Source organism: Eufriesea mexicana, unplaced genomic scaffold (genome assembly GCF_001483705.2).
Source record: "Eufriesea mexicana isolate 0111107269 unplaced genomic scaffold, ASM148370v2 scaffold10662, whole genome shotgun sequence".
Classification (NCBI taxonomy): Eukaryota; Metazoa; Arthropoda; class Insecta; order Hymenoptera; family Apidae; genus Eufriesea; species Eufriesea mexicana.
Genome location: NW_016918322.1, coordinates 153,486 through 177,148, shown reverse-complemented (window position 1 = coordinate 177,148; position 23,663 = coordinate 153,486). Strand labels below are relative to the sequence as shown.

Here is a 23,663-nt window from a genome sequence, read left to right as displayed (position 1 = left end):
TTATATTTTTATATATAACATGCAAAATTACAAACTAAGAAAGGTAATTTTGTATATACCCTAAAATTAATAACCTGCAGTAACTTTGTATTCACATTTGTCTCGTAACATTAATTCAAATATGTAATAAACGTCTCTTTTCTTATTTTTTAGGGATTAATAAGAAAACAGACAATATAGATCCATCTGATATTGTTAAGTAAATAGATAATTTGAGGTAAACAACAGTTTACTTATACTTGATGTTACATTACCAAGTTTGTAATCCATAAAATGAAAGATTCAGAATTTAATTAAAAACATCATTCATGAGGTATTGCTGATCTTAAATCGTTTATGAATGGTGTGTGTAACAATGTTTCAAGCAAACATCGAACAAACGGTTTAAATGTATTTTACGTGTGAGATGTATCGATACAAAAAAAGCCATATCGAAGATTCAATAAATCTTTTTATTTGCTTTCTTTGATAAACGTGGACGATACGAACACAGGAAAAGATTATAAAGGGTTCTTTTGAATAAAGATGGTTGGGTGGAAGTTAGGGGTAAGCGTACGAACAAACTTGGCCCAGTAAACAACGTTCTCTCTTACTTAACAACATCAAGCATTTCTTTATTTTAGCCATTTATTCTTCATTTCATCATTATTATTTATGTACAACCAGCTTAATGTCTTGCTATCGTTAGTCGTAATAAGTCTACTAAAACTCGTGTGCAATTGGAGATGATGTGCGTCCGTGGGAACTTATATAAAAAATTATTTTTTGATACAGCGGAGTGATTTTGGTGTTACTTACGAATTATTTACGTCTTTACCTAGTAACTTATACTGAGATCTAGTAGGTTATACAATCTATCGGCCTCCCTTAAATATTACAAACCTTATCACATATATAGAGGTGTGTATTAGTACTTATTACTTTTTATACATAGATATTTGTATTCTGTTTAAATTGCTGCCAATGATTTCTCCTCGTATGTACAATTACAAACCACGTATTATACAATTATAATACCTAGCACATGCACTCTGCTTGCTCTCTTCCATTCTCACTTTCATTCCTATGCCCATCTTCTCTCTTACACTCCCTCTCTTTCTCACTTTCTCTTTTTTTTTCAAACTCACGCTGCTTCTTAATTCTTTCTTCTTAATATCTTTTTTTTTCTCTCTTTGTTTTAGAATTCGTGTCACTATTGAGCTCATTACTTTTACGCGACGCAATTTCATAATCAGAGGAATTCTTTTAAACATTCGAAGACACTTGCGATTGGTCAGTCTAATGGTACAATATAGACAATAATCGAGCAACGATAATCAAAAACCAAGATAGATTTGCTTTTGCAAAATAGAAATAGAAAAATAACGTACACAGAATGTCGTTAAAAGCGTTTGCTGGAAGATAAACACGTACGAAAGGTACATGAAAATATTTCAATAAGTGCAAACAATTTTCTTTTCCAGGAAGTATCATTTGCTTAATCGTATGATAATTCTGGATAAGGAAAATCGATTACTTTTAACATGGCGTGACATATCAATGTTATCTCTTTTTCTTCACATCTGCTAACATTTTGTGTCATATATTACATCGCATTACAGCGTACCACCTATCATACTTGAATATCAAATATATTGAATTTGCAATTATACATGCCAATATACACATTCTCGGAAATCTTGCTCAAACGTCGATCATGATCGACATTAACAAACGAAAACATTTATTACGCCTACACTTAAACTTGATCCAATTTATACCTATGACAATTCCATTACCTCCTCGAAACATCGCTTTATACTGAAAGAGAACATTCTCTGATTTTTACAAGAACAAAAAACACGATCGATCATTTCTCGCTTTCCCTCATTTCACATTTAATGACACCCTCGCGAGAAATCGCTCTACCGCATTAAGTGCATACAACAATTAACATACGGATGACTAAATCATTGTACATGCTAAGACGCGGATATTAGTATCGCAGTGAATAGATTGCTAAAGGTCGAGAGCCAAGATTTCATCGCAAATCTTGAATTTTGATTAGCAAACCCCGGAAACGGTTCCGGCGTATTAAATAAAAAAATGTAAGATAGTCTACTGTATTGCTAGAATTAGTATTGACGATCGACGAATGCGTGGATCGTACTGATATGAAAGCGCACACAACACATGAGAATAAGGAGCATTCCACAGACGGATGCTTATCGTATCGTTATCGACGTATTTTCGTTCATCTCCGATGCACTTAACAATGAAAACAGGATTACGAATACCGGCGCCAAATGCTCGTGAATTCTTGCTTTCCATTTTGTTACACCAGCCAGTTTGTCGTTTACGAATCCTTTGCTTGCGATCCTGTTTCCCTGCGCAGTACTTCGATCGATCGGAAATGGTACTTCAACAACGCACGACAACTCTATCGTTATACCCGAGAGACACTTCGAACGATTATTCACGACATTATTTGCCTCGATCATTACGTTGCAGTCGATGATACATTTGCACTTAGAATTTACATTTCTCTTGCCTGATTGTAATTTATAGTTAACTAAAGAAATCATACACACGCACACATCCAATTAACGTTACTCTACAAATGTGGATACTAACTTCGTGATCTTCAGCATTGATACACGCCACCTACGCTTTCCTGTTCGTTATCATGGCGCCGGTTTCTTCCGCGTCGCTTCCGGTACCATGATCGGATGAGGCGCTGAAGAAACTCGGGCCGACTATACTGAACAAATTTAATGCGACGGAATCAGGTTTAAGCGCGTGTGTAATATCTGTATACACTCTGATGTCGTTAAATACGGTCACATCCTTCAGCGAGGGTCATTTTAACAATTTGAACGTAGGTAAATCTTTCGACGGAATCCTTGGCGATTAAAAATAGTTTCTTTCTTAGTTTTCGTTTCTTCCACCAGTCGTGACGTTCCGGAAAAATGAATTCCTTAAAATTTACATCGCGTAACAACAGAATTTTTCCATACGACCTCTTATTACAATGGAAACGCCAAACATTCTGAGGTTTCTTGAAAGCGGAGTCGCACGATACCATGATAGATCGTGTTGAGAGAAACGCAGAATAAATAATATTAAACGCTACGTGTTGGTGATCTACCATTAATATCGTGTATGCTTTGTCGCGTTGGCAAAGCGGGAACAACGGGTTACTTTACAACGAAACGAACTCATTCTGATGATCTTATGAAGATCTAGTGTGTACCAAATTGCGTATACGTTCTCTGAATATGATTTAAAACCTCTGCATTGTTTACAGCTGCAAAGTATTTGTTCTAGTATCACGTAAAAAGGAACATGTATTTGTGAACGGTAAATTCTTTCGAATTAACGCAAAAATAAAATCAAGTAAATTTTGTTAATTGCCATAAATGACTTGTGCCAGCGTAGCGTTCCTTTAATCCCAAACAAAACTCATTTGTTACGCTACGATAAAGAGAAAGACATTGCAGGTTTGAAGAGGCTCTTAAAAAAATAAAATTCCATTTAATGAAATAATTGCCATTATTGTTATAACTTCTACAAATTCAAATATTTCTTTAAAAATGAATCCCATTGTAATAGTAGTAGAATAATAGTAGCACGTAATAAATCCAAACTTTAATTGTTTTTTTTCAATTACATATCGTTTTTTGTACTTTTTTTTTTGCCGATTAAATTCATTTTTGTTTTTGCTCAGAATGCGCGTTACACGATCGCGTACAACACATGTGAAAGCGATTTGTTTCTTGTCAAATTTGAATCGCGTGTTGCACGTTTATCGCGATTCATTGAAGCTGTGTTTTAACGTTTCGTTTAGTTTAACGAGAGGTTTAACGTTTTCTTGATGAACTCTTTCAATAGTTCAGTTTATGAAATAAACATAATTCTTTCCTAGATAATGTCCCATTTACGAGCCGATACCGTGTCATACTTTCTGTTTTAGTGATCCTAGAGTATACCAAGGATTAGGTACATACGTGGGATCTGATCTAATGGTTGGTAGGATCGAAACTACATCGTTCTATAATCACCTTACCGTTATTCGTAATAATTGACGACTTTGTTCTAAGGTGAGTTTACAAATATTTCATTTTTCTTGCTTTTAAATTAACCGATTGACCCTCTCTGACTTCCCAGTCAATTGAAATCGAAATAGTTTTAACTGACAGTCATGTGGGCTATCGTAACGATCAATACGATTAAATTCACCAATGTGTATGTTTTCGCATTAGGTATATTTTTCTATATTATTGACTTAACAAGCCTACCTATTTCGTGATTACAAATAGTATATATTCATAATCGAGAAAGAAATCTGCAATGAAATTATTAATAATTGCTAATAATTATATGCATTATTGGCAGAAACACTGTCTATGTAATCCTACCAACGATTAATGACTGAATGTGGAAAAATATAAAACTTAACTAAATGTACACAACTTTTACTTGCTCTTTTTCATTCTCGTCCATTCGTTAACCGCACATGATACCCACTCTTTCTATTTTCACGCACGCTTTCTTTCACTCACTTATCTTCTGTGTAATATTTTTTTGTTTTGTTTCCAAATTTACATAAAGTACAAACTTATGAAAACCGGAAAAATGTAACACAATAGTCAGTGTAGCATTTTCAAAGTGTCGTGTAAGTATTTATCTAATTACATTAGGTCACACTTAGGTGTCCGTCGATTACACACAATTAGTTTTCATCATTTGATAAACTGTCTCTTTGAAGTCCGATCCACTCGGACCATATTAGGGTTTTCCGTTGGAATGTCCCAACTCGCACCACCGTTATATTTTTCTTTATTATTACACCGACTTCTTACTCGGTTTATTGTTATTTCATTATTATTATTTATTATTATTTGTTATTGACTGACGTATATATTAATACGTTTCTGCAGTATCGTCCAGCGCCAAACATTCATCCAAGTCCTGCCCGGTTTTAGTGGATTTACAATGAGCAGCAAATAACATTATAACGATTCCTCAAACGCAGCCATCAAATCACTTTGCATGTTCATGTCAATTTGCCCAGCCATCTGAAATAATAAATATACCCATTCTTGGCAAATTCGCCTACCAAAAACTGTAGACGATACAAAAATCTATTCGCGGTGCAATTTTTCTATAAAGTGACCAAGACTCTCTGTCATGTTTCAGAAAAAATTATAGTTGTAATATTTTTTCTATATTTATAATATAGATATATAATATAGTTATAATATATTTTAATGATATTGTTTTTATGTACTGGCGTTCTTTACTTAAACTTTGTCATGTAGTTACGATACGGCATACATGGTATCCTTGACGAGACATGAAACGCTCACGCAAAAAAGAAATTATGGTGGACTTACCGCTTCGCGTCGTCGTCGTTCTTGTTCCCGTAGCCTCTGACGTTCTCTTTCGGCTGCAGCCTTGTCTTGACTGGATGAATGACTTGGACTACTACTATCGGTGTCGACAATGGCTTTGACCTCTTCCGCCCTTGACGTAGCAGTCATGACGTTCCCTTGTTGATCACCGACAGTTTTTCTAACTTTGTCTAAAGCATCTTCTTCTTCCCGTTCTCTTCTTCTCTCGTTTTCTTGCCTCAAACGTTCCCGTTCTGCCTGCTCTTTCTGTTGTCTACGCATTTCTTGTTGTTCCAAGAGAGCTCTTTGCTATACAAAAGATTAACATTCATTGTTATAAATATCATGCAAACATCATGCAGGTATAAAAGATCGGTACATTTCAACCCAATGAAACGTGACGTGTAAAGAAATCGTCTATGCATTACGTTAAACGCTCAAATATACATATAAATAAAATTATTATATTATTTTATATAGTATTATTCGTACTAACCCTATCTTGTTTTTCTTTTGCTTGCTTTTTGAATGCTTGGAATGAATCCTGTGCAGCACTTTTCATGCTACTTCCTGCCGCGGATTGGGGACTCGATGCTTGCGCTAAAGATGACCACGATGAAGCATTTTTCACATTCTGTTCTACAGTCTGTATAAGTTTAACAAACAAGCGAAATGTTAAATACTTATAACATAGCAAAAATGAATATTTAATACAATAGAGATTTGATTCTTTTAAGATATCGCGTTGATTCCTCTACCTTATTTTTGAAAGCTGATGCAAAATTCGACACAGGATTTTTCGAGTCGGGTGGTGTCATCTTCTTCTCAGGCATGAGTTGCGAACTTGAATGATTCCCCATTGGTGGCATCCCACTACTCATCTCTGCAAAAAGAGCTCCGGCTAGAGCAACGGCATTATATAATTGATTAGTAAGCAGTTAATATAGCAATCTAGAATATGAAGAGTAAACGGTGGAGAAATGAAGCAAGGGTTAAGCAATTTTTTAACAAAGCTGATACATTTGCTCTGCAATACTACAAAATGCATAATGTGCCGCCATGCTGTGCGAGAAGAATGAAAAAGTATTATTTCAATCACAGAAGAGTAAAAATAATTGCAATAATTGCAAATAATTAGAAGCAAATGGGAAATGATAAAGACCAGATTAGATATAAGAACTTAAATTTATAAATTTAAATTCGCTGTAGCATAACATAATAGTTAAAAAATCATGCTTTAAATCTAAATCAATATGAAACATACCATCCATAGGCTTCTGAGGCATTTGCGGTTGAGAGATTGATACTGATTTCTCTTCTTTCTTAATTGGCATTTGAGATATTTGCATTGGCATAGAGACCATAGATATAGGATCAAAAATTGATCCCATTCCACCCATGTTCATTCCCATATTGAGACCAGGTATACCATTATTATTCAACATATTAGGCGGAGAATTCTCGCGCTTAATATTAGAAAATCCATTGGAATGCTGTTGTGACATTGTAGCATTATGGGAATTTTGTATACTGGTCAATGGTGAAGTTGTGTTTATCATATTCTCCAACTGGTTGTGCATAGACATATGCGTGGCCAACCCTTGTTGTAAATTCATATTGAGATTGGCCATGGTTATATTTCCCAAACTTAGACTAGATGCCATACTTGTAGGCATCATATTCACTGGTGCTTTTACATCAGGCAGTAAATTTAAATTGGTGTTATTAGTTGTCGTGTGTGGTGTTTGAATCATTGGTATGTGCGGTTTTTTTTTTAACGACATCGTTTGTTCCAACGATGTTTGCGTAGTAGGCACAGGAGCTGTACAAAAAGAGATTTTTGTATCGGAATATATTCGTTTAAGTTTACTACAATATTTATAACATTTATCCACATATTGTATAAAAAGACAATAAGAAAACAAGTCAATTTTATAAACAATGTGTAGTACAAGGAGATATGTACCTAAAGTATTATATGGTTGCAAAAGATCTGACTGTTGAGTTAAAGTTGCCCCATCTGTGGATATAGGTGTGTTTGCATTTGGAAAGGAACTAACGGATGTGGGTGGCTGTGGTGGCTGAGGCACAACCGGTGAAGCTACTATAGAATTTGTATTTGTAGGTGTAACACTTGGTGGTGGAGTTGGTACGGACACTGACGGAGTTGGTGGATTAGATGTAATCGGTGGTGGTGGTGTAGGTTTTTTTACAGGTGCAGCCGTAGCCATAGCCGTAGATCGCGGTGGTTGTGCTGGCATAGACGCGTGACTGGCTACAGGCATTCCTTGACCAGCTGTAACTGCTGCTACTGCCACAGATTGTTGACTATTGCCACCTAATGAAATTGTCACATATGTAATTAATAATATACAATTATAAATACGCGGGATACAATTTAACATTCTTTCATTGAATTAACATGCAACGTGCTTTTAATATTACACACTTCCATACATCGCAATCATATATAACTTAAAGAATGTTGTAATACATTATTTTGCGTAATAGTGTTTAGCAATATCAACATATTGAAATGTATAATATTCGTAAATACAGTTCTATCTGTAAACACGATCGCATGAACATGTTGACATTTTCTTTTATGAAAATTAATTAATTCATTTAGATAATTTGAGTACCTCATACACACCTTGTTCTGAAGAAACATTGCTAGATTGAGTTACAGCTGGTTTTGTTATTGGTCCCGTAGAATTTGTTGGGGGTTGACTGTTCATTAAAAGACTTCCAGTATGATTCATTGTAGGTGCCTAAAGAGTGCACTGTTATTTAATATATCGTGCATAAAAAAACGTTTTGTTATATACGCCAGGAGGTTTGCATTTTTTAGAAATAGAAGTGACTAATTTATATTACATATTATGTACATACTATTGAAATAACTATATTAGATATCTTAACATGTATGGTATAGACTTGATATAAATAAAGTTGACACTTTATATATTACTTAAACTAAATTATCATAACAGTAGAGATATAAATTATGAAATGACAATATATATTTCGGTTACAATATTTGGTGCATCAGTTATAACAAAAGTTATAAGGGAAATTAAAATAACTGATTAATGCAAACATTGTTATCAGCTGGTTCCTACAAATATATCATCTTACCGGAGTAACAGTAGTTGTTGTTGGAGGAGGTCCTGTACTTGGTGTACTCTTCTTTGTTTTCTTTCTTGGTGGGCGATTGGAAGAGTTTCCTGCAATTTAATGTAACGTGCATCTAATGGTGAATACGTGCAGTAAACCGTTTTCTCATTACAAGAGACAGATCGATGAAAACATAGTGAAATGCAGTGTGCAGAGGATACCAGCCATGAATATCTTGTTCGCAGAGTGAAAGAGATGTCGAACAGATCTTGCGTACATTAAAAACAAAATTAAAAAACTTCAAGCATATATTTTCTAATAGATTTTATTCATATGCTTATATTATAATTGTATCACTGTGTACAACAATGTTAATTTAAATATCTCAATTGTATGATTTTTTTGTGGACTTTCATCTTAATGATTTTTTTATATTAAAAAATTTTTAATGCGCAGAACAATTCATTTTTTTTTTCTCATTCTACATAAAGTTAGTTGTATTCAATTCATTTATGAATAATTGCGTGTGCATATATTTGCAATATTTACAATTTTTAATTAAAAACTTGTGTTTTCTATCAAAATTACTTATTGTGTGAATTTTGAGATATCAAATATTATCAAATACCTAAAATGAGATGTGTTCCAAAATTATTGAATCAGTCTTTGTGTATAGTTTATGAAAGACCGACATTTTTCAAATTCATTTTTCATTTAATACTAACACACTATTGTTTAAAACATTCTTTTTATTAAGCTCTTAGAATCAGCTCAGTATTATAGTGATATATTCGTAGATCATCCTGCATATATTAATAATAATATAATATAATAATAATAATAATAATAATAATAATAATAATAATAATAATAATGATGATGATTGTTACAATAATAATTACGACAGTGACGAAAATGATTACAAAATGCTGACTACAAAACCATCAAACTGCCTTGTGTTTTTTTTTAGTTCTCATACAGTGTATCGTAATATAATATAATTAATGTAATGTAATAGAATTAATGCAAATAAAAGTCAAGTAAATAGTACAATATGGACTCAACTTAAATATGAATGATACAAGAGTGCCACACTCATACAAGCAGTTTCAAATGTAATTTCAAGTCGCAGTTAGCACAGTATTGAGATCGGTGGCAAGATACTCCTGCTCGATGTTCGTTATGATATATCGATTATATCAGTTACAAGCAGCAATTCTAACACTATATTTAGTCTGATTCATGCTCGTAGACAAATAATATTAGTCAATGGAATGGTCAATAGTAAATTACAATTCACAAAATGTACAAATACAAGAGAAAACTTTGTAAGAGGGAACAACGAAAAGTGAAGAAACATCGAGTAGAAGTTCCAGCATATCTTAATTTATATAATATAGTTAACTGGACCACCAAATGAGCCAACCCCGACTCTAAACGATCTCGAAGAATCAGTATTTCCTTTCTTTTCTTTTTTCTTCACTTCATTCATCTACCTTTGTGTATGCATTTAAAAAAGTTTCCTGTGTGTCTCGCCTTTTTCTCTCTTAACTTACAACTATTATTAATATTTTATGATATATTAGTTTTCACTATGTACAAAACGCGTATGCTTTCGTTACTGTTGCTATCCAACTCGTAATACGCACAAAACAGATGGAACGCACGTGTGATTGTTGAGAGCAGGAATAATCGGTGATTCTTTAAATAAAAGGGCATCTCAAATCGTAATAAAATATCAAGCTCGTTAAATCTGCTTTTGCGTATAACGACCATGAAGGAAGAATGACGTTCCAGTCTAGCTAAAGATGCGAAAAAATTTCGACGCGTGCTTTCACATGGAATAAATGCTACAAAAATTTTGGAAGGCAATATGAATATTATTATAAAATGCCCTATATCTCGTGTTACAAGCTAATGGTGATTGTATTGTAGTAGATGCATAGTTTCTATCTAATTCAGCACACGCCATTAATTTGATCTCGTATAGTCTAACTAATTGTTTGAAATTTTTTTTATTTACTTTCAATATTTTGAAAAACATAAATAGTAGGATCATCCTGATCAACATTTTGTATCTATTTTAATACTTTTTTCAGAAATCAATACAGTTTTCTTCTGGCCAATTGTAGATTCTTTTCATAAAATTAATAACTAATTTCTCTATTTTATTCTTTTGCTGGAACAGTAAGTACGCTGCTGACTGTACGATTAATGATAACATTAAATTGTACTGAGTGCGAATTTGATCACTTATTTTTTTTTAATGTTTATGTTATGCAACATCTTGAAGCATGAAGTGCTTTTGAAAGCACCTTAGAATCTTATATCAGTTACGTCCATAACTTCTCATGTATATATTTTACTATATATAAGAACTAAATTTACATGATATTTCAACAAAAAACGCTATCATGGAGCAGACATTTATACATAGAAATATAAAAACAAAATATCACTAAAATTAACCTCGTTCGAACTTGTATAAAAGGTTTTCTAAAAACGTTTTAATAGGACGGGTTAAAATTAATATTATTCGAGATACTTTTACAACATGAATATTTTGAACCAGTAGTACGTATTATGCATATTTCAGAAATGTATCATTGAAAGAAAATCAAATTCACTTTTAACAAGGATAATTATTGTTTTATATAGCAAGGTATGTAAAACCACACCAATCTGCATAATTAATAATTATCATCTGACATAATGATATTGATTTAGTAAAACGAAAGTGCACTAAACTTTAATTCAAGTAACTTTAGAAATGAAAAACTGACAATGGCTACCAATGAAGAACTAGTGGTAAATAGAACAATGAAACGACGATTAGCAAAGCTTAGCGGAGTGCAAACAATGTGTTTGGAGGCTAGGGTGCCTTGTTTGTATTGTAGACCACTTCTTCAACCTGCTCCCGTACCTACTACTTCTATCATTGTCTTCAGTTCCCTCTACTTATTACAAACAATGTATCTACCTTCTTCTGTCTGTGTCATTAGTTTGTACACTCCCCTTGCCGTTCTCTGATATGTTAACATAAACCTTGTATGCTCAAAGTCATTAATCTTACAAAAAATAAATGGAAATTGTTGATTGTATCACATACCACTTTCTCCGCACACTTTACATTTGTTTTGCAACTATTTTTTTACTTGAATCCATGTAGTTAAAGGAAGAATTAAGATTTTAGTTTAATTTCACCATTTTATCTAAATAATACAGTGTACTATTATACCAAAGCGTATTTATGAGGTGATAAATCTTAGTAATTGACTTTTTAAAGGAAGCACCACTTCTTTGGCTTTATCAAAATAAACCTAATTAAGAAATGGAAACAGTTATATGAGGTAACACCAGGTAAAAGTATGTAACTGTTTGCGGAGACGATATTAACACGAGAGTGTATCTAATTAAAATCACTATTTGACGCGAAAGCTGTGGATTATAGTAACCTTAGAATGTGGATTTGCAAATCCAGCCACCAATACACATTGTCTGCATTTGTTTCCCGTGTGTATCATAATATTACTGCCTAATTTGTTTCTCTTAAGTATTGACCATTAAGTCCACACAGTCTAAACTGTGGAAATAAATATAGTGTTCAGAAGCCTAAACACAGTTCTCACGTCACTCAGGTAATAAGTGCATATTTACACTTAATGTAATAATGACGTTTCTTAAATATCATTGTACTATCTTCTGAGAAATGATACGACATGAATGAATCAATGCGAGGAAACAAACTTAATGATTTAAAAAACACAGTGATACAAGTAATGCTCTGCTTATCAATTAATGTAAATAAATATTAAATTTGCAAGAGTTAATATATTGCATGATGTTGCTTGGGTTACGTAGGGCAATATAATTGTCAGGAGAAGCTACAACGTATGTTCCAAGGTACCAACATTTGACACTACAGTCCCTGCTATACTTGATTACATTTTCTATATATTTTGATGTAACTTTCTTATATACTAACTGAACGACCTTATTCGACCAACATTCCAGGTGTCTTACAAAATTCGTGTAACCTTACATAATTGAATACGAGACTGCAGTGAAAAATTCAGTAACCTTGAATAGCAAACTATACTTGACTTTCGAGCAACAGAATGTATTGTCAACACCGACAGGGCAAGAGAAAATATAAGTAATCATCTTGAATCAATAATATAATTTGTGAAACAAGCTGGCATGGCATATGGTATCCTCTAAACACAGTCTGCACTCCACTAGCTCACCTTTTTTCTTACCATTGCATATTGTCTTGTAAATTAAATAAAAATTCTTTAACTGTGTCAAGTTTCAAATTTGACGTCTAAAAACACTTTTATAGATATATTCATTTCAGAAATGATACACAAATGTAAGTAAATACATGATTATGTCTTTATCGTTAACTTTAAATGGCAATATGTTTACTTAATTTTTCGCGATGAAACTTGACACGACGTTCGTACTTGCATTAATATAACGCAGCACTTAAGCTACACGAATAACGCCGTCCTAATAAATACAATTAATAAGCAAGATTTAGCAGCTTAAGAAGATATTTGCGATGCATTTGTGCAGTCAAAACTCCCATTTAAAAAATCTTTTTATATCTACTTTGCAAATTCACCATTGCATATATTGCATCAATAATGTTGCACCGATATATTCGATTGTTTAGTTGCCAATACAAAATTAGTTAGGCACAGAGTTCACATCATTTCTTTTCTTCTTTTTTTTTTAATTGTAATTTATCACCAAATCATGGGGTATTAAATGCTATTTTCATTTTCTCCTATAAAAAAGTACTAATTTTACTATTTTCTTCGAACATTCTTTTCCCTTTTTGGAAAATTTATGATTAATACATTAAAAATTAATAATATACAGTTATTGACATTGTATCTTTTATTCTATAATTTAAGCTTTACAGATTACAACATGTTTGTATAAATGTTGCACGCAAATTCTTTTAGGATATAATTACATATTTAAAAAAATATCATTAGTATTGAAATAAAAGATAAAATACAAAACATAAATTTACAGCAACTGAAAAAATATACACAAAAGAAAACATGCATAAACATATGTATAGCAATAACATTCCTTTCTATGCAATAGTAATAACATCAAAGTAAAAGGAAAAAAGAATTATACCCTTCTTCAATATGTAGCAAGTACCCACATGAGATGGTGAATAACTTTATTTGAAATAACTAGGAGATTCGCGCCTATGAGTTTTATATTTCATTTAAAATGATAAACCTTTTCTAACTGGTTTAAACACTCTTACTTAAGAAATTAATAAATATATAAATTTATTATACATAGGACTAAAAATATAAATTATAACTATCCCATCATATCATGATAAGAAAGTAAAATATTGAATATTGAGTGATTGCTAAGATTTACAAGTATATTGTCTTTGTAACATTTTTTACCATAAATATGAATAGAAATCTGTGCTCTATGGAATAAGTTACTAAATAATAAATGTTATGAAAAATTTTGAGTAAAAATGTTTATTCCCCAAATAAACAGTCGCAAATAACTCCATAATTTTAAATCTCACAGAAAAATTAGTTCATATTTTCATGAAAACTACTTATTTATAAGTAGTTTATTGTTCCCAAGTAAGGGTCTAATAATAGCAACAGTTACATGAGGTTTATATCTAACCTGCTTCACTGTCGCTTGAATCACTGGAGCTCGAAGAAAGTGAACTACTGCTGGAATCACTATCACTGCTACTACTGCTTGATGCTGACAATCGCGAAGGCCCACTAGCTCCTCCAGTTCCAACTACATCGACTGATTTACTACTGTCCTCTGTAAGAAAAATGTAAAAATAATTTTAGAAGTCTGTAATCACCTTAGATTATATGCCCAGTTATATTTTCAAAAAATATAAATGCAATTTTTTTATTAAAATCTAAATACCAACCCTTTTTAGTGGTTTTCTTAACATTGCCTAATTGCCCTGTAACATCTTGTAACCTTTTCTCTAGCTCCTGCTTTTTCTCTGCCATTTGCTCATCCTTAGATTTACCACTGACTTTTTTATCTGTAAAAGATATCAAAATGTCGAATATGTTAAAAATATGTATAAAGAAACCTTCATCATTTATTCAAAAATATGTATAAATAAAGATTTGTTATCTATCGAAAAAAATTTGTTTGAAAAGATATAATATTAAAATGACGAACACATTCAAATAAATTATCACAGTCATTTAATGATATTTAAATAGGAAATTATAAGAAACATTTTTATCAAAGGTATATATTATTAATGTGATATTCTTAAAAATTATATGTAATAGTAACATTTACGGTGAATAGAATTCGGTAATAACATTTATATATATCATACATTTCATTAAAGTTTTACTATATGTTTAAAATATAATACTTATTCAAATACATATTTTTACATTTTAATTAATATCAAAATTGTTTTATCTATTTTAAAATAATTATAAAAAATAAAAAAGCATATAGCGAATCTAATTATAAAACTATAATAAAACCTAAAGCAAAGCTTACGTGGCTTTTTTCTAAGACACGAAGCGACATAGCTCTCTAATTCCCTCAATGTGGATGGTTTTAATGTTTCAAAATCAATTTCGATTTCATCTGGATTGGAATCCCTCAATGAAGGTTCACGAGACTGTATTATATGCACAACACGTCCTAATTTATCTCCTGTAATATAGAAATAAACAATGTACTCTCAGTGGAAATTTCTTATACATAAAATAAACATTCATATTTTATACTGTCAGTTGGTATCATTTACCAGGTAATTTATTGATATCCAAACTAAGTTGCCTCTTCTCATCATAAGACATTGGTTTAGCATTATCTTCATCTTCTGAGTCAAATGTAATCGGTGGTGGTTGACTACTGGCATTTTTCTTTTTAGTTCCAGTTGATTTACTATTTGCTTTTGGCCTTTTATTTGCAGTATTTGCTGTTGCAGCTTTTCCAGGCCCTCTTCCTGTTCTCTTTGGCTTAGCATTTGCCGCCGTTGGCAGATGATGACTCATGCTTCCTGTTCCATGAGTTTTATTAGGTCCTACCGCTATTGCAGGATGATGGAGATCACCACCCATACCACCAGGCATTTTCAAATCACCTGCTCCCATTGCAACACTGGCTATACTAGCACCAACACTATCAGAGACACTTGGGATTCCACCACTTGGTTTCATTAGTTCTTTCATGGCACCAGTATGACTGGCAACAAGGCTACTACTCTTATTGCTCATTGGCCTTGATTTTGACTTATCCGGTTTCTTCTTTTTACTCTTCTTCTTACCACTTTCTTCCACTAATTTCCTCATTTGTTCTTGCATAGCTTTCAGCTATAAACAAGGTTAATTTCTTATATTAAATGTATAAAATAATTATATTAAATGATAAAAAGTAACAATATACCTCTTGCTGTAAAGCAACCAATTTTTGAGTACGTTCTTCATCCGAATCATCACTCTCAGAAGAACTTTCAGATCCGGAACTACTAGCACTACTACTGCTACCTTTTATGCCTACCATACTTCCCATTGGTTCATCCGGAATTTTTGCATACCTAATTCAGTAAAAATTTTATATCGTCAAGTAAGATAGGGAGAACAAGTAAACTTTAGCTTCCACTATTCGTAAAAACGGACCTCATTTCAAACACATCTTGGAGTTTCCTAGCCATTGCAACAACGTCATGGTCAGGAGGATTATATTTATAACAATTAGTAAATATGAGTCGCACATCACTAGCAAACTCTTGTGCTGTTTTATATTCACGATTATCCATCTTTGTCTGCAAAAAAAAGTAGTGGTATTTGGTTAAAAATATTCGTTTAAAACAATACAATACAAAATCAGATTTGTACAAATTAAAAGGACATTACCTTTACAGTACCAAGATCCATTGGTTTCTTGATAATGTCGTGATAATCGTGAAGACCTAAGAGTTCTGCATCAACTGGTTTGTAAAAGGGCCATGCATATCCCTATGTATGATCAAAACCCAAGTTGTAAGAATTTATCTCATACTTTTTTATTTAAACACAAAATTAGATTACTAATTTAATTTTAAATTACCGAATGTTTCTTTGAGAACAATTCCTTTAAAATCTCATTACAAGACTTCAAAGCTTCCGAAAGTTTTTCTTTCGACTTCCCAGTAGTATGTTGAGGCTGCAAAAGTAGTACACAAATAACTATAATTATAAAAAAATAAGAAATAAGATTTTTAAATATTAGAACTTAAAAAAAAAGAAAAGTATAAATTTATGAAAGCACTTTTAATTTATATTATAACCTAAATTAAGGAATAAACAAAATAAATAAACAAAAAGCTACAGAAAGATAAACAGAAAGCTTCTATATTTTTTCTTCTTTTTCAGAAGACTTAATTCGCTTGAAATGATAAGACAGCACAAATGAAAGGAAGGAGCATGAAGGAGTAGTAATAAATGTACCTGTTGGGGCATTGCCCCTATCAGGGGCATGTTGCCCTGGAATGGCACTAAGCCGTCTTCCGCTTGCCTCGTTGGCTGAAACAGCCACGTTACGAACTCTTTGTTAATGTATTAATGGATATGATTACAACATGCAAGGAACAAAAATATTTGAACATACATGATACTCCAATTTATTGAAATGATAATAAAAAATTGATGTATACCGAAATGATAAACTTTTTTTGTTAGAATTTTACTGCTGTATAAAATGACTGAAAGAAACTTAAATACTGTTTCTTATCGATAAGATTTATACTGCGTCAGTTTTTTGATCAAACAATTTTTTTAGGTACAAATGATTAAATGAATAGGTTGCATGTTCAATATGAAAATTGTACGAAAACACACACATAAACGTTTTAACGTTTTAAAGAAAACTCGGTGCATGTATAGCTTACTAAACATATAGAATATATTCTTTACCTTCTTTATTTGTCTGCCAGACTCTCGCCTTGTAGGTATTTTGGCATTTTTAGGATCCAGTTTATATAAAGGTTCAAAAGAATTTGCAGTAGGAGTTGTAGTATCAGCCTTTCTCTTCACCCCCTTTTTAAGTTTTGCTGGTTGGGATGGAGGCATTACCGTGGGTGCAGTGGGAACTTGTGGAGGAGGAGGTACAGCAGAAGCTGCTTGTGGATCCATTGCTGGTTGTGCATGATAACCGCTAGTTGGAGGGACCACTTGTTGAGGCAGAGAATTATGTGTAGCCATGGGAGTAACTCCCATGCTTGATGGAGGAGCAATAGTAGTTGTATTAGTGCTCCCAGGTACAGATGCAGGTGCTTGGGTGCCAAGAGGAGGCATTGGGATTACACCCGTTGTCCCAGCTGATGTAGCTGAAGGCGTTAGGCTATTTGGTACACTGGAAGTAACCGCAGCTGCACCAGAGGAAGGTCGACCTCGACCTGTGCCTCCCGCACCTCCTGCTACACCACCTACTGGTGCTCCAACTCTGCCAGCTTTTTTGCCTTTGGGTCCCTTTGGAACAGGAGGTTCGAGTTCTACCTCTTCTTTTGGCATTTGTGCAACCTAATTTTTGTAACGTTTATTATATATATTATCATATATATAAAATATATACATATAAGTAAACACTGCTAATCACAATTAGAATATTCGAAGAAAAGAACTACCTTTGTAAGAAACAATTTTTCGAGAGCTTGTGCCATAACCACGACATCTTCTCCAGGTTTGTTGTAAACATAACAATTGGTAAACATTGTATTGAAATCTTGAATACATTCTTTCCCACTCCAATAATATGTATTTTCTAATCGTTTTTTGATTGTGCCCAGATCCATTGGTTGTTTTATAATTTTGTGATAGTCCTATTAAGTTTACAGAAGTATAAAATCGACTTGTAAAATATCTTTATATTTTATTTGCACCAATAATATTTACACAATAATATGAACATATTAGAATGTGAACATAATATGCACATACTGGCAGATTGAGTTTTTTGGCATCTACAGGTTGTTGGAAAGGCCATGCGAACTGATGCTTCCATACTGGTTTGAGTACACCTTTTTGAAGAAATTGTAGTTGATTGGTAACACGCCCTGGGCGATTAGGTGGAGGCACAACAGGTGGTTGAACTACACCATTCACAGGTTCCACCGGTGGTTCATCACGTGGTGGTGGCTCCTTTGCAGGAGTTGCTGGTGTAGTCGATGTCTTACCAGGTGCACTTGTCTGCATTACCATTTATACTTATATATTTCTTATTGATGTAACATTGCTTCATTAGTTAGTTCTATAGCTACTGCTGTTATGTAACATTAAATCCATGAATAAAAATAAAATTCTTCTGCAAAGCACTAATTTAAACTACTATCGTTTTCATATAAAATCAACATTTAACAATTGAAATTATAAATAACGTTATTTTACAGCTCATGCTTCAGTATGCTATTACACATTTGACTGACACTTTTATATTTATAAACAAGAATACAAGTTACGATCTTTAACAAAATATTTTTCCAGAACTCTACTACAGGATATTTAAAAATTCTTATTTCTTTAAGAAATCTCTTAAATACTTATAGGATTTTATTATGGTACACAAATTTGGGAATAATAACAAGTTTCATGCATCATAAAAACAAAATTAGATAAACCCATTCATGCAACGAGCGAATTAGGCTGCTAAATATTTAAATTCCATAACCACAGGCAAGCAATTTAGAATTTCTTTTAATAGAAGTCTAATTGAGTATGTAATAAAAATATATGTTACAAAAATATTTTCAACTGAAACATAATGGCAACTCTAAGTCATTTCATACAATCATGCAATTAAAATCAAAGAAAATAAACATAAATTAGAAAAAAAAAAGAAATACAATTTTTTACTATAAAAATATTCTATATAAAATATGTAAAAATTTGCCCAAATTGTATTTTGTATGAAATGACTTGCACACTTAATGAATTCATATTTTGAACATTTCACAAGAAATAAAACAAACATATTGAGCAAAAGGTATATTGCTTCATAAGTAATATATAAAAATGTTTATTGCTTTATTTAATAGATATATTTTCTTCTTTTTTTTTTATAATCTTCCTTACTTTGCTTGTCTTAATCTTGTAAGAATTTAGAAGCAAAATTACGAATTGCTCTTAATACATATATGGAGCTGCCATTTCATATTTTAATCACATATATCCTAGTTGAAACAACAGTCAACAAGGAATCTCACCTTCGGTATATTACACAGCCTTTCTCGCTCCTCCACATCTAACTGTAATTCATACATACCATTCAATCAAACAGCGCTCAATTTCGTTACATAAAGAAAAAATTATGCTCAACAGAATACCAGGAGTAAGGACATACACAATAGTACTGGGTTTGTTGTGGATAATGTAAATAGTTTAGAAATAGATAGCAGACATAAATTACAGCATCAGGAAAATGATTACTAGTTACAAAACTAAATATCTAATTTAAAAAGCATATTGAGTTTAAATTTCAATATAAATTGTATCCCTATTTAGTAACTCTAAAGTAAGATATAAAAAAGACTTCATATAAATATTAATTAAACTTCTACAATAATATAATATTGAAAAAGAGAGGATAAAAGCAATGCAATTTATATTTGATATTTATTATAAGAAAAAAATCTTTTTCAGCTTTTTTCACAGATAAAAAGCTTAAAATGAGGAACAATATAATGTGTCTCGATATGCTATTTAGCACATTGTGTTGACTACACTAGGGTCACTCAAAGGAAATATATGTAACTGAATACAGCTTTTATGTGTAGCATTAGTAGATTAATAAGCAAGCTGTATTTTAAATTAACATAATGTAAAATTAATTTATAACTTACCGAATTATTTTGAGAGATAGTGTCCACCTGCTGCATCTTGGCTTCGTTTCTGCAACAAAAAAAAACAAGTGTGTAAATAAATTTCATAAACAGACACTAAAAAAAAATAGGATTAAGTATCAATCATCATCAAATTTTAGATCGCATTGTGGGCTTACAATATTTTAATCTTTAAAACTCACTTGTGTATAACCTATTTTACTTTATCATTGTAACATAAAGTCACAAAATACCATTTTTCAATGTTTTTCATAGATCAGTAACCATTTCTAGTGCCTTCTCTCGAAATTGCAGGATTCATTATACGAGAGAGATGTCAAACTCCAACTGATACAATCAAACTTCACATTTCATGAAATAACTAGATGTATTTTATAATATAAGGCTCATCAAGTCCACGGTAATGAGCTTCACCTACCTTTCCGACATATATGGTACATAAATGCTATGCAGCAGGTAACTGCCTTACGTTGATGCTTGACGCTATGAGGCTTCATCAACAATTGAGATGGCAAGGATATATTCTGAATTGAGCATGGTAGCTCACTAATTGCTTGCCAAGATGATTGCGCTGCAACCAGGGAGATTGGTGCCGTGGAGGCATAACACTACTCAAGCCTACCAATTGGTAGTACTTTGAATGTCAGCCCTGTACACTGCTGTGAGACTCCGTACCTCCAGCCAAGACTCGCGACATTAGCAACATCTGGATAACATAACAACAGGACCCCGTATTGTAACAACCCCAAATTGTTTTATCACTTTAGAGCAAGTTAAACATTGATTTATCTTTAAGTTATATATATATACACATATATATACGCATATATATGTATATATCAGTATAAATTATTTAATATATCATGCAAAACTGAATGTAAAAGATACATGCTTAACGTATAATTTTCTCCATTTTACTATATGTAAATTAACAATATGTAATTGCTACTAGTTGAAATACGTTCAAATTGCTCTTGTAAACCTTCCTTGTCTATGACATTGATTATGAAAACTTTGTAAGTGAAAACTATTATTTGTTTAACAACAATGAGATAGAATGCATGTATCAAATTAAATAATTCTTATTAATATCCAGATACTCATGAAAAATGTTCTTTGTATACAAAACAAAGAATAAGATTTACTCACAAAATACTCAGAATACTCATAAAAAGATATATGTAGACAAACTATAAACTTTTTAACCTTTTATACAGCACTATATTACTAGTATTATTTTGATGTAAACATACAAGAACCTAATATATAAATGTGATATAAAAAGAAAATAAATGTAGTTAAATCTCATTGTAAATCTACTCTTAGATACTTTGTTAAAAATACATGTATGATAAAAGATACATAATTTGATAATTTACAACCTTTCAACATTCTATTCCTTTATAAAAATTTTAAAGGATAAAGTTAAATGACTAAAGAACAAAGAGTTTCGTACAACGAAGTTATGAAATATCAAGAAGATGTATGTAAATAACATATATGAATGCAAATACTTTAAGAAACAGAAAGGATCAATCAGGAATAACATGTCCAAAGTGTAACACTTTTGACATAGAGTGATATCTGCAAATGTATACAAGAATCAACGTGCATACCCTGTTGTTCGAAACCAGTGTAAGCCAAAATGGAAAGTTTGATAAAAGTAGCACAAATAACTGGTACACTGGTATAGAAAGTGAGCTGACTATTAAAATACAAAATTGACAATGTATAGGAAAAAAACGATTTCGCGAACGACCATAAGATTTCGACCATGGGAAGCAAGAGCTTCTACCGTGGTGAAGAGGAGCATTGCCAGAACAATCCATGCCGCGAAGACGTTCTATTCGTAGAGGTTCCGAGTATCAAGGGCAAAGATAAGAGAGTTCGCGGGTCGAACAGGTGCTTGGTGGTTAAAAGTCGTTAAAGTAAGAAAGGAGAAAGGTGAGATCCACGAGAGACGTCGGGAGAGAAATAAACGCGGTAGATGCGGGAGTGGAAAGAGGAGGAGGACAAGTAGGAGAGGATGGCGAGGGGAAGGGTAGCAGACCCGCGCCCAGCCGATGCACCCAGCCGACGCACAACAAACACGAACAAGCCGCCGTGTGAGAATCTAGCCGAGCGCTCGACTGACGCAGAAATCGCAACGTTTCTCACATCGGACAATTCTGGCGCGCGCGGAATATCCGAGCCGCCTTTTCGGTCACTCGATTTGGCGTAGGTTTCAACATGGCGGTATGGCCGCTCGAGAAAGAAAGCTCTCAAGGGCCCGCCGCTACAGCCGCCACTTACGCACCACCACGGCACACACCACGCGCTATACTTATCATCAACGGACCCAGAAACTTCAAGATTACTTGTAATCACTTACCTGATCAATGGAAGTCCACTTTTCACAGGAATTCTATCGAAAAACACTACCACTACGTCTTGGACACTCGCACTACGCTTTCTCCCTGCTCGCTAGTTTGGTTGGTCGGTGTTATGGCCGCCGCCGAGTGTGCCCCACCGTATCACTCACTCACTCTCACTCGTGCGAGCGCGAGCGCTCGGTTCGCATACGCGACAAACGCGGACGCGGCCCGACCAACTAGTTCCACACTTACGAATGCGGACGTCGATCTCTCGCACTAATATCGTATCAGTGCCCCGTACTGAGCTCCACCGACATTTTCCTGGAGTCTCGTACAATCGGATGGCTTTCCGTGCCCATGACGATCTCGGATCTAGAAACTAACGATCGCAGCACCAACAATGGCTACGCATTCTTCCGCGACGTACCGAATGGTCCTGTTCCGCTGTTCCTCGAACACGACCTGTCTATCCATTCCTCTCGCAACTCTATCATTCCGAATTTTACCGAACTAACTCGAACAACGACGCGCCAATTTCAAAAGATACTTAATAAACATTTAAACATTTTTTACTCTGGATATTATATTAAAAATGTGTATTTTTATTAAATACATTAAAAACTTATTCAGCTATAATTACAAATTTTAACTTTATAGTTATCAATCTTCATGAAATCGCTCGATATTATTATAGATTGATCTCAAAATAACTAAGAATTCAAGATAAATTCTAAAATATATGTATCTTATATTTAGCTATTTTGTTAGAACATTTGATATTAAAGTAGCAGGGATTAGGATTTACAGGGTATATAACAGTTAAATAATTAAATTTACTATTAAATTAATATTACACTTTATTAATCAATCCAAAAATTAATGGTTAATTTCCATCGTTCCATGTCCACCCATAATGCATTTTTATATCACTGAAATAACGATCCGTAA

At 32.9% G+C, this 23,663-nt stretch overlaps 1 protein-coding gene across 6 annotated transcripts; it reads right to left on the bottom strand.

Moving 5' to 3' along the window:
• Nucleotides 1-4,897: 4,897 nt before the first annotated feature.
• LOC108553503 (bromodomain-containing protein 2) lies at nt 4,898-23,129 on the bottom strand. 6 transcript variants are annotated; one of them, XM_017908420.1, is made up of 24 exons: nt 22,733-23,129; nt 20,780-21,067; nt 20,362-20,410; nt 19,726-19,767; nt 18,464-18,712; nt 18,151-18,345; nt 17,441-18,046; nt 16,976-17,050; nt 16,596-16,691; nt 16,403-16,504; nt 16,166-16,311; nt 15,933-16,083; nt 15,292-15,859; nt 15,039-15,197; nt 14,437-14,556; nt 14,172-14,321; nt 8,511-8,599; nt 8,026-8,143; nt 7,339-7,710; nt 6,637-7,194; nt 6,131-6,273; nt 5,869-6,018; nt 5,376-5,681; nt 4,898-5,057 (listed from the first exon to the last, which is right to left on the bottom strand). In XM_017908420.1, the coding sequence occupies exons 2-24, from the start codon at nt 20,788-20,790 to the stop codon at nt 4,992-4,994; spliced, it is 4,521 nt and encodes a 1,506-aa protein (XP_017763909.1). In that variant the 5' UTR covers nt 20,791-21,067; nt 22,733-23,129; the 3' UTR covers nt 4,898-4,991. The 6 variants fall into 6 exon arrangements, with proteins under 6 accessions (XP_017763909.1, XP_017763910.1, XP_017763915.1 ...); XM_017908421.1 differs by having other exon boundaries at nt 6,131-6,255; XM_017908426.1 differs by lacking the exon at nt 16,976-17,050.
• Nucleotides 23,130-23,663: the final 534 nt, after the last annotated feature.

Excerpts from the sequence above, each read along its gene's own strand:
- LOC108553503 (XM_017908420.1), bottom strand. Across the intron at positions 16,692-16,975 it reads TAGGGGCAATGCCCCAACAG|CCTCAACATACTACTGGGAA; the intron begins GTACATTTATTA and ends CTACTTTTGCAG. Across the intron at positions 15,860-15,932 it reads TGGTTGCTTTACAGCAAGAG|CTGAAAGCTATGCAAGAACA; the intron begins GTATATTGTTAC and ends CCTTGTTTATAG.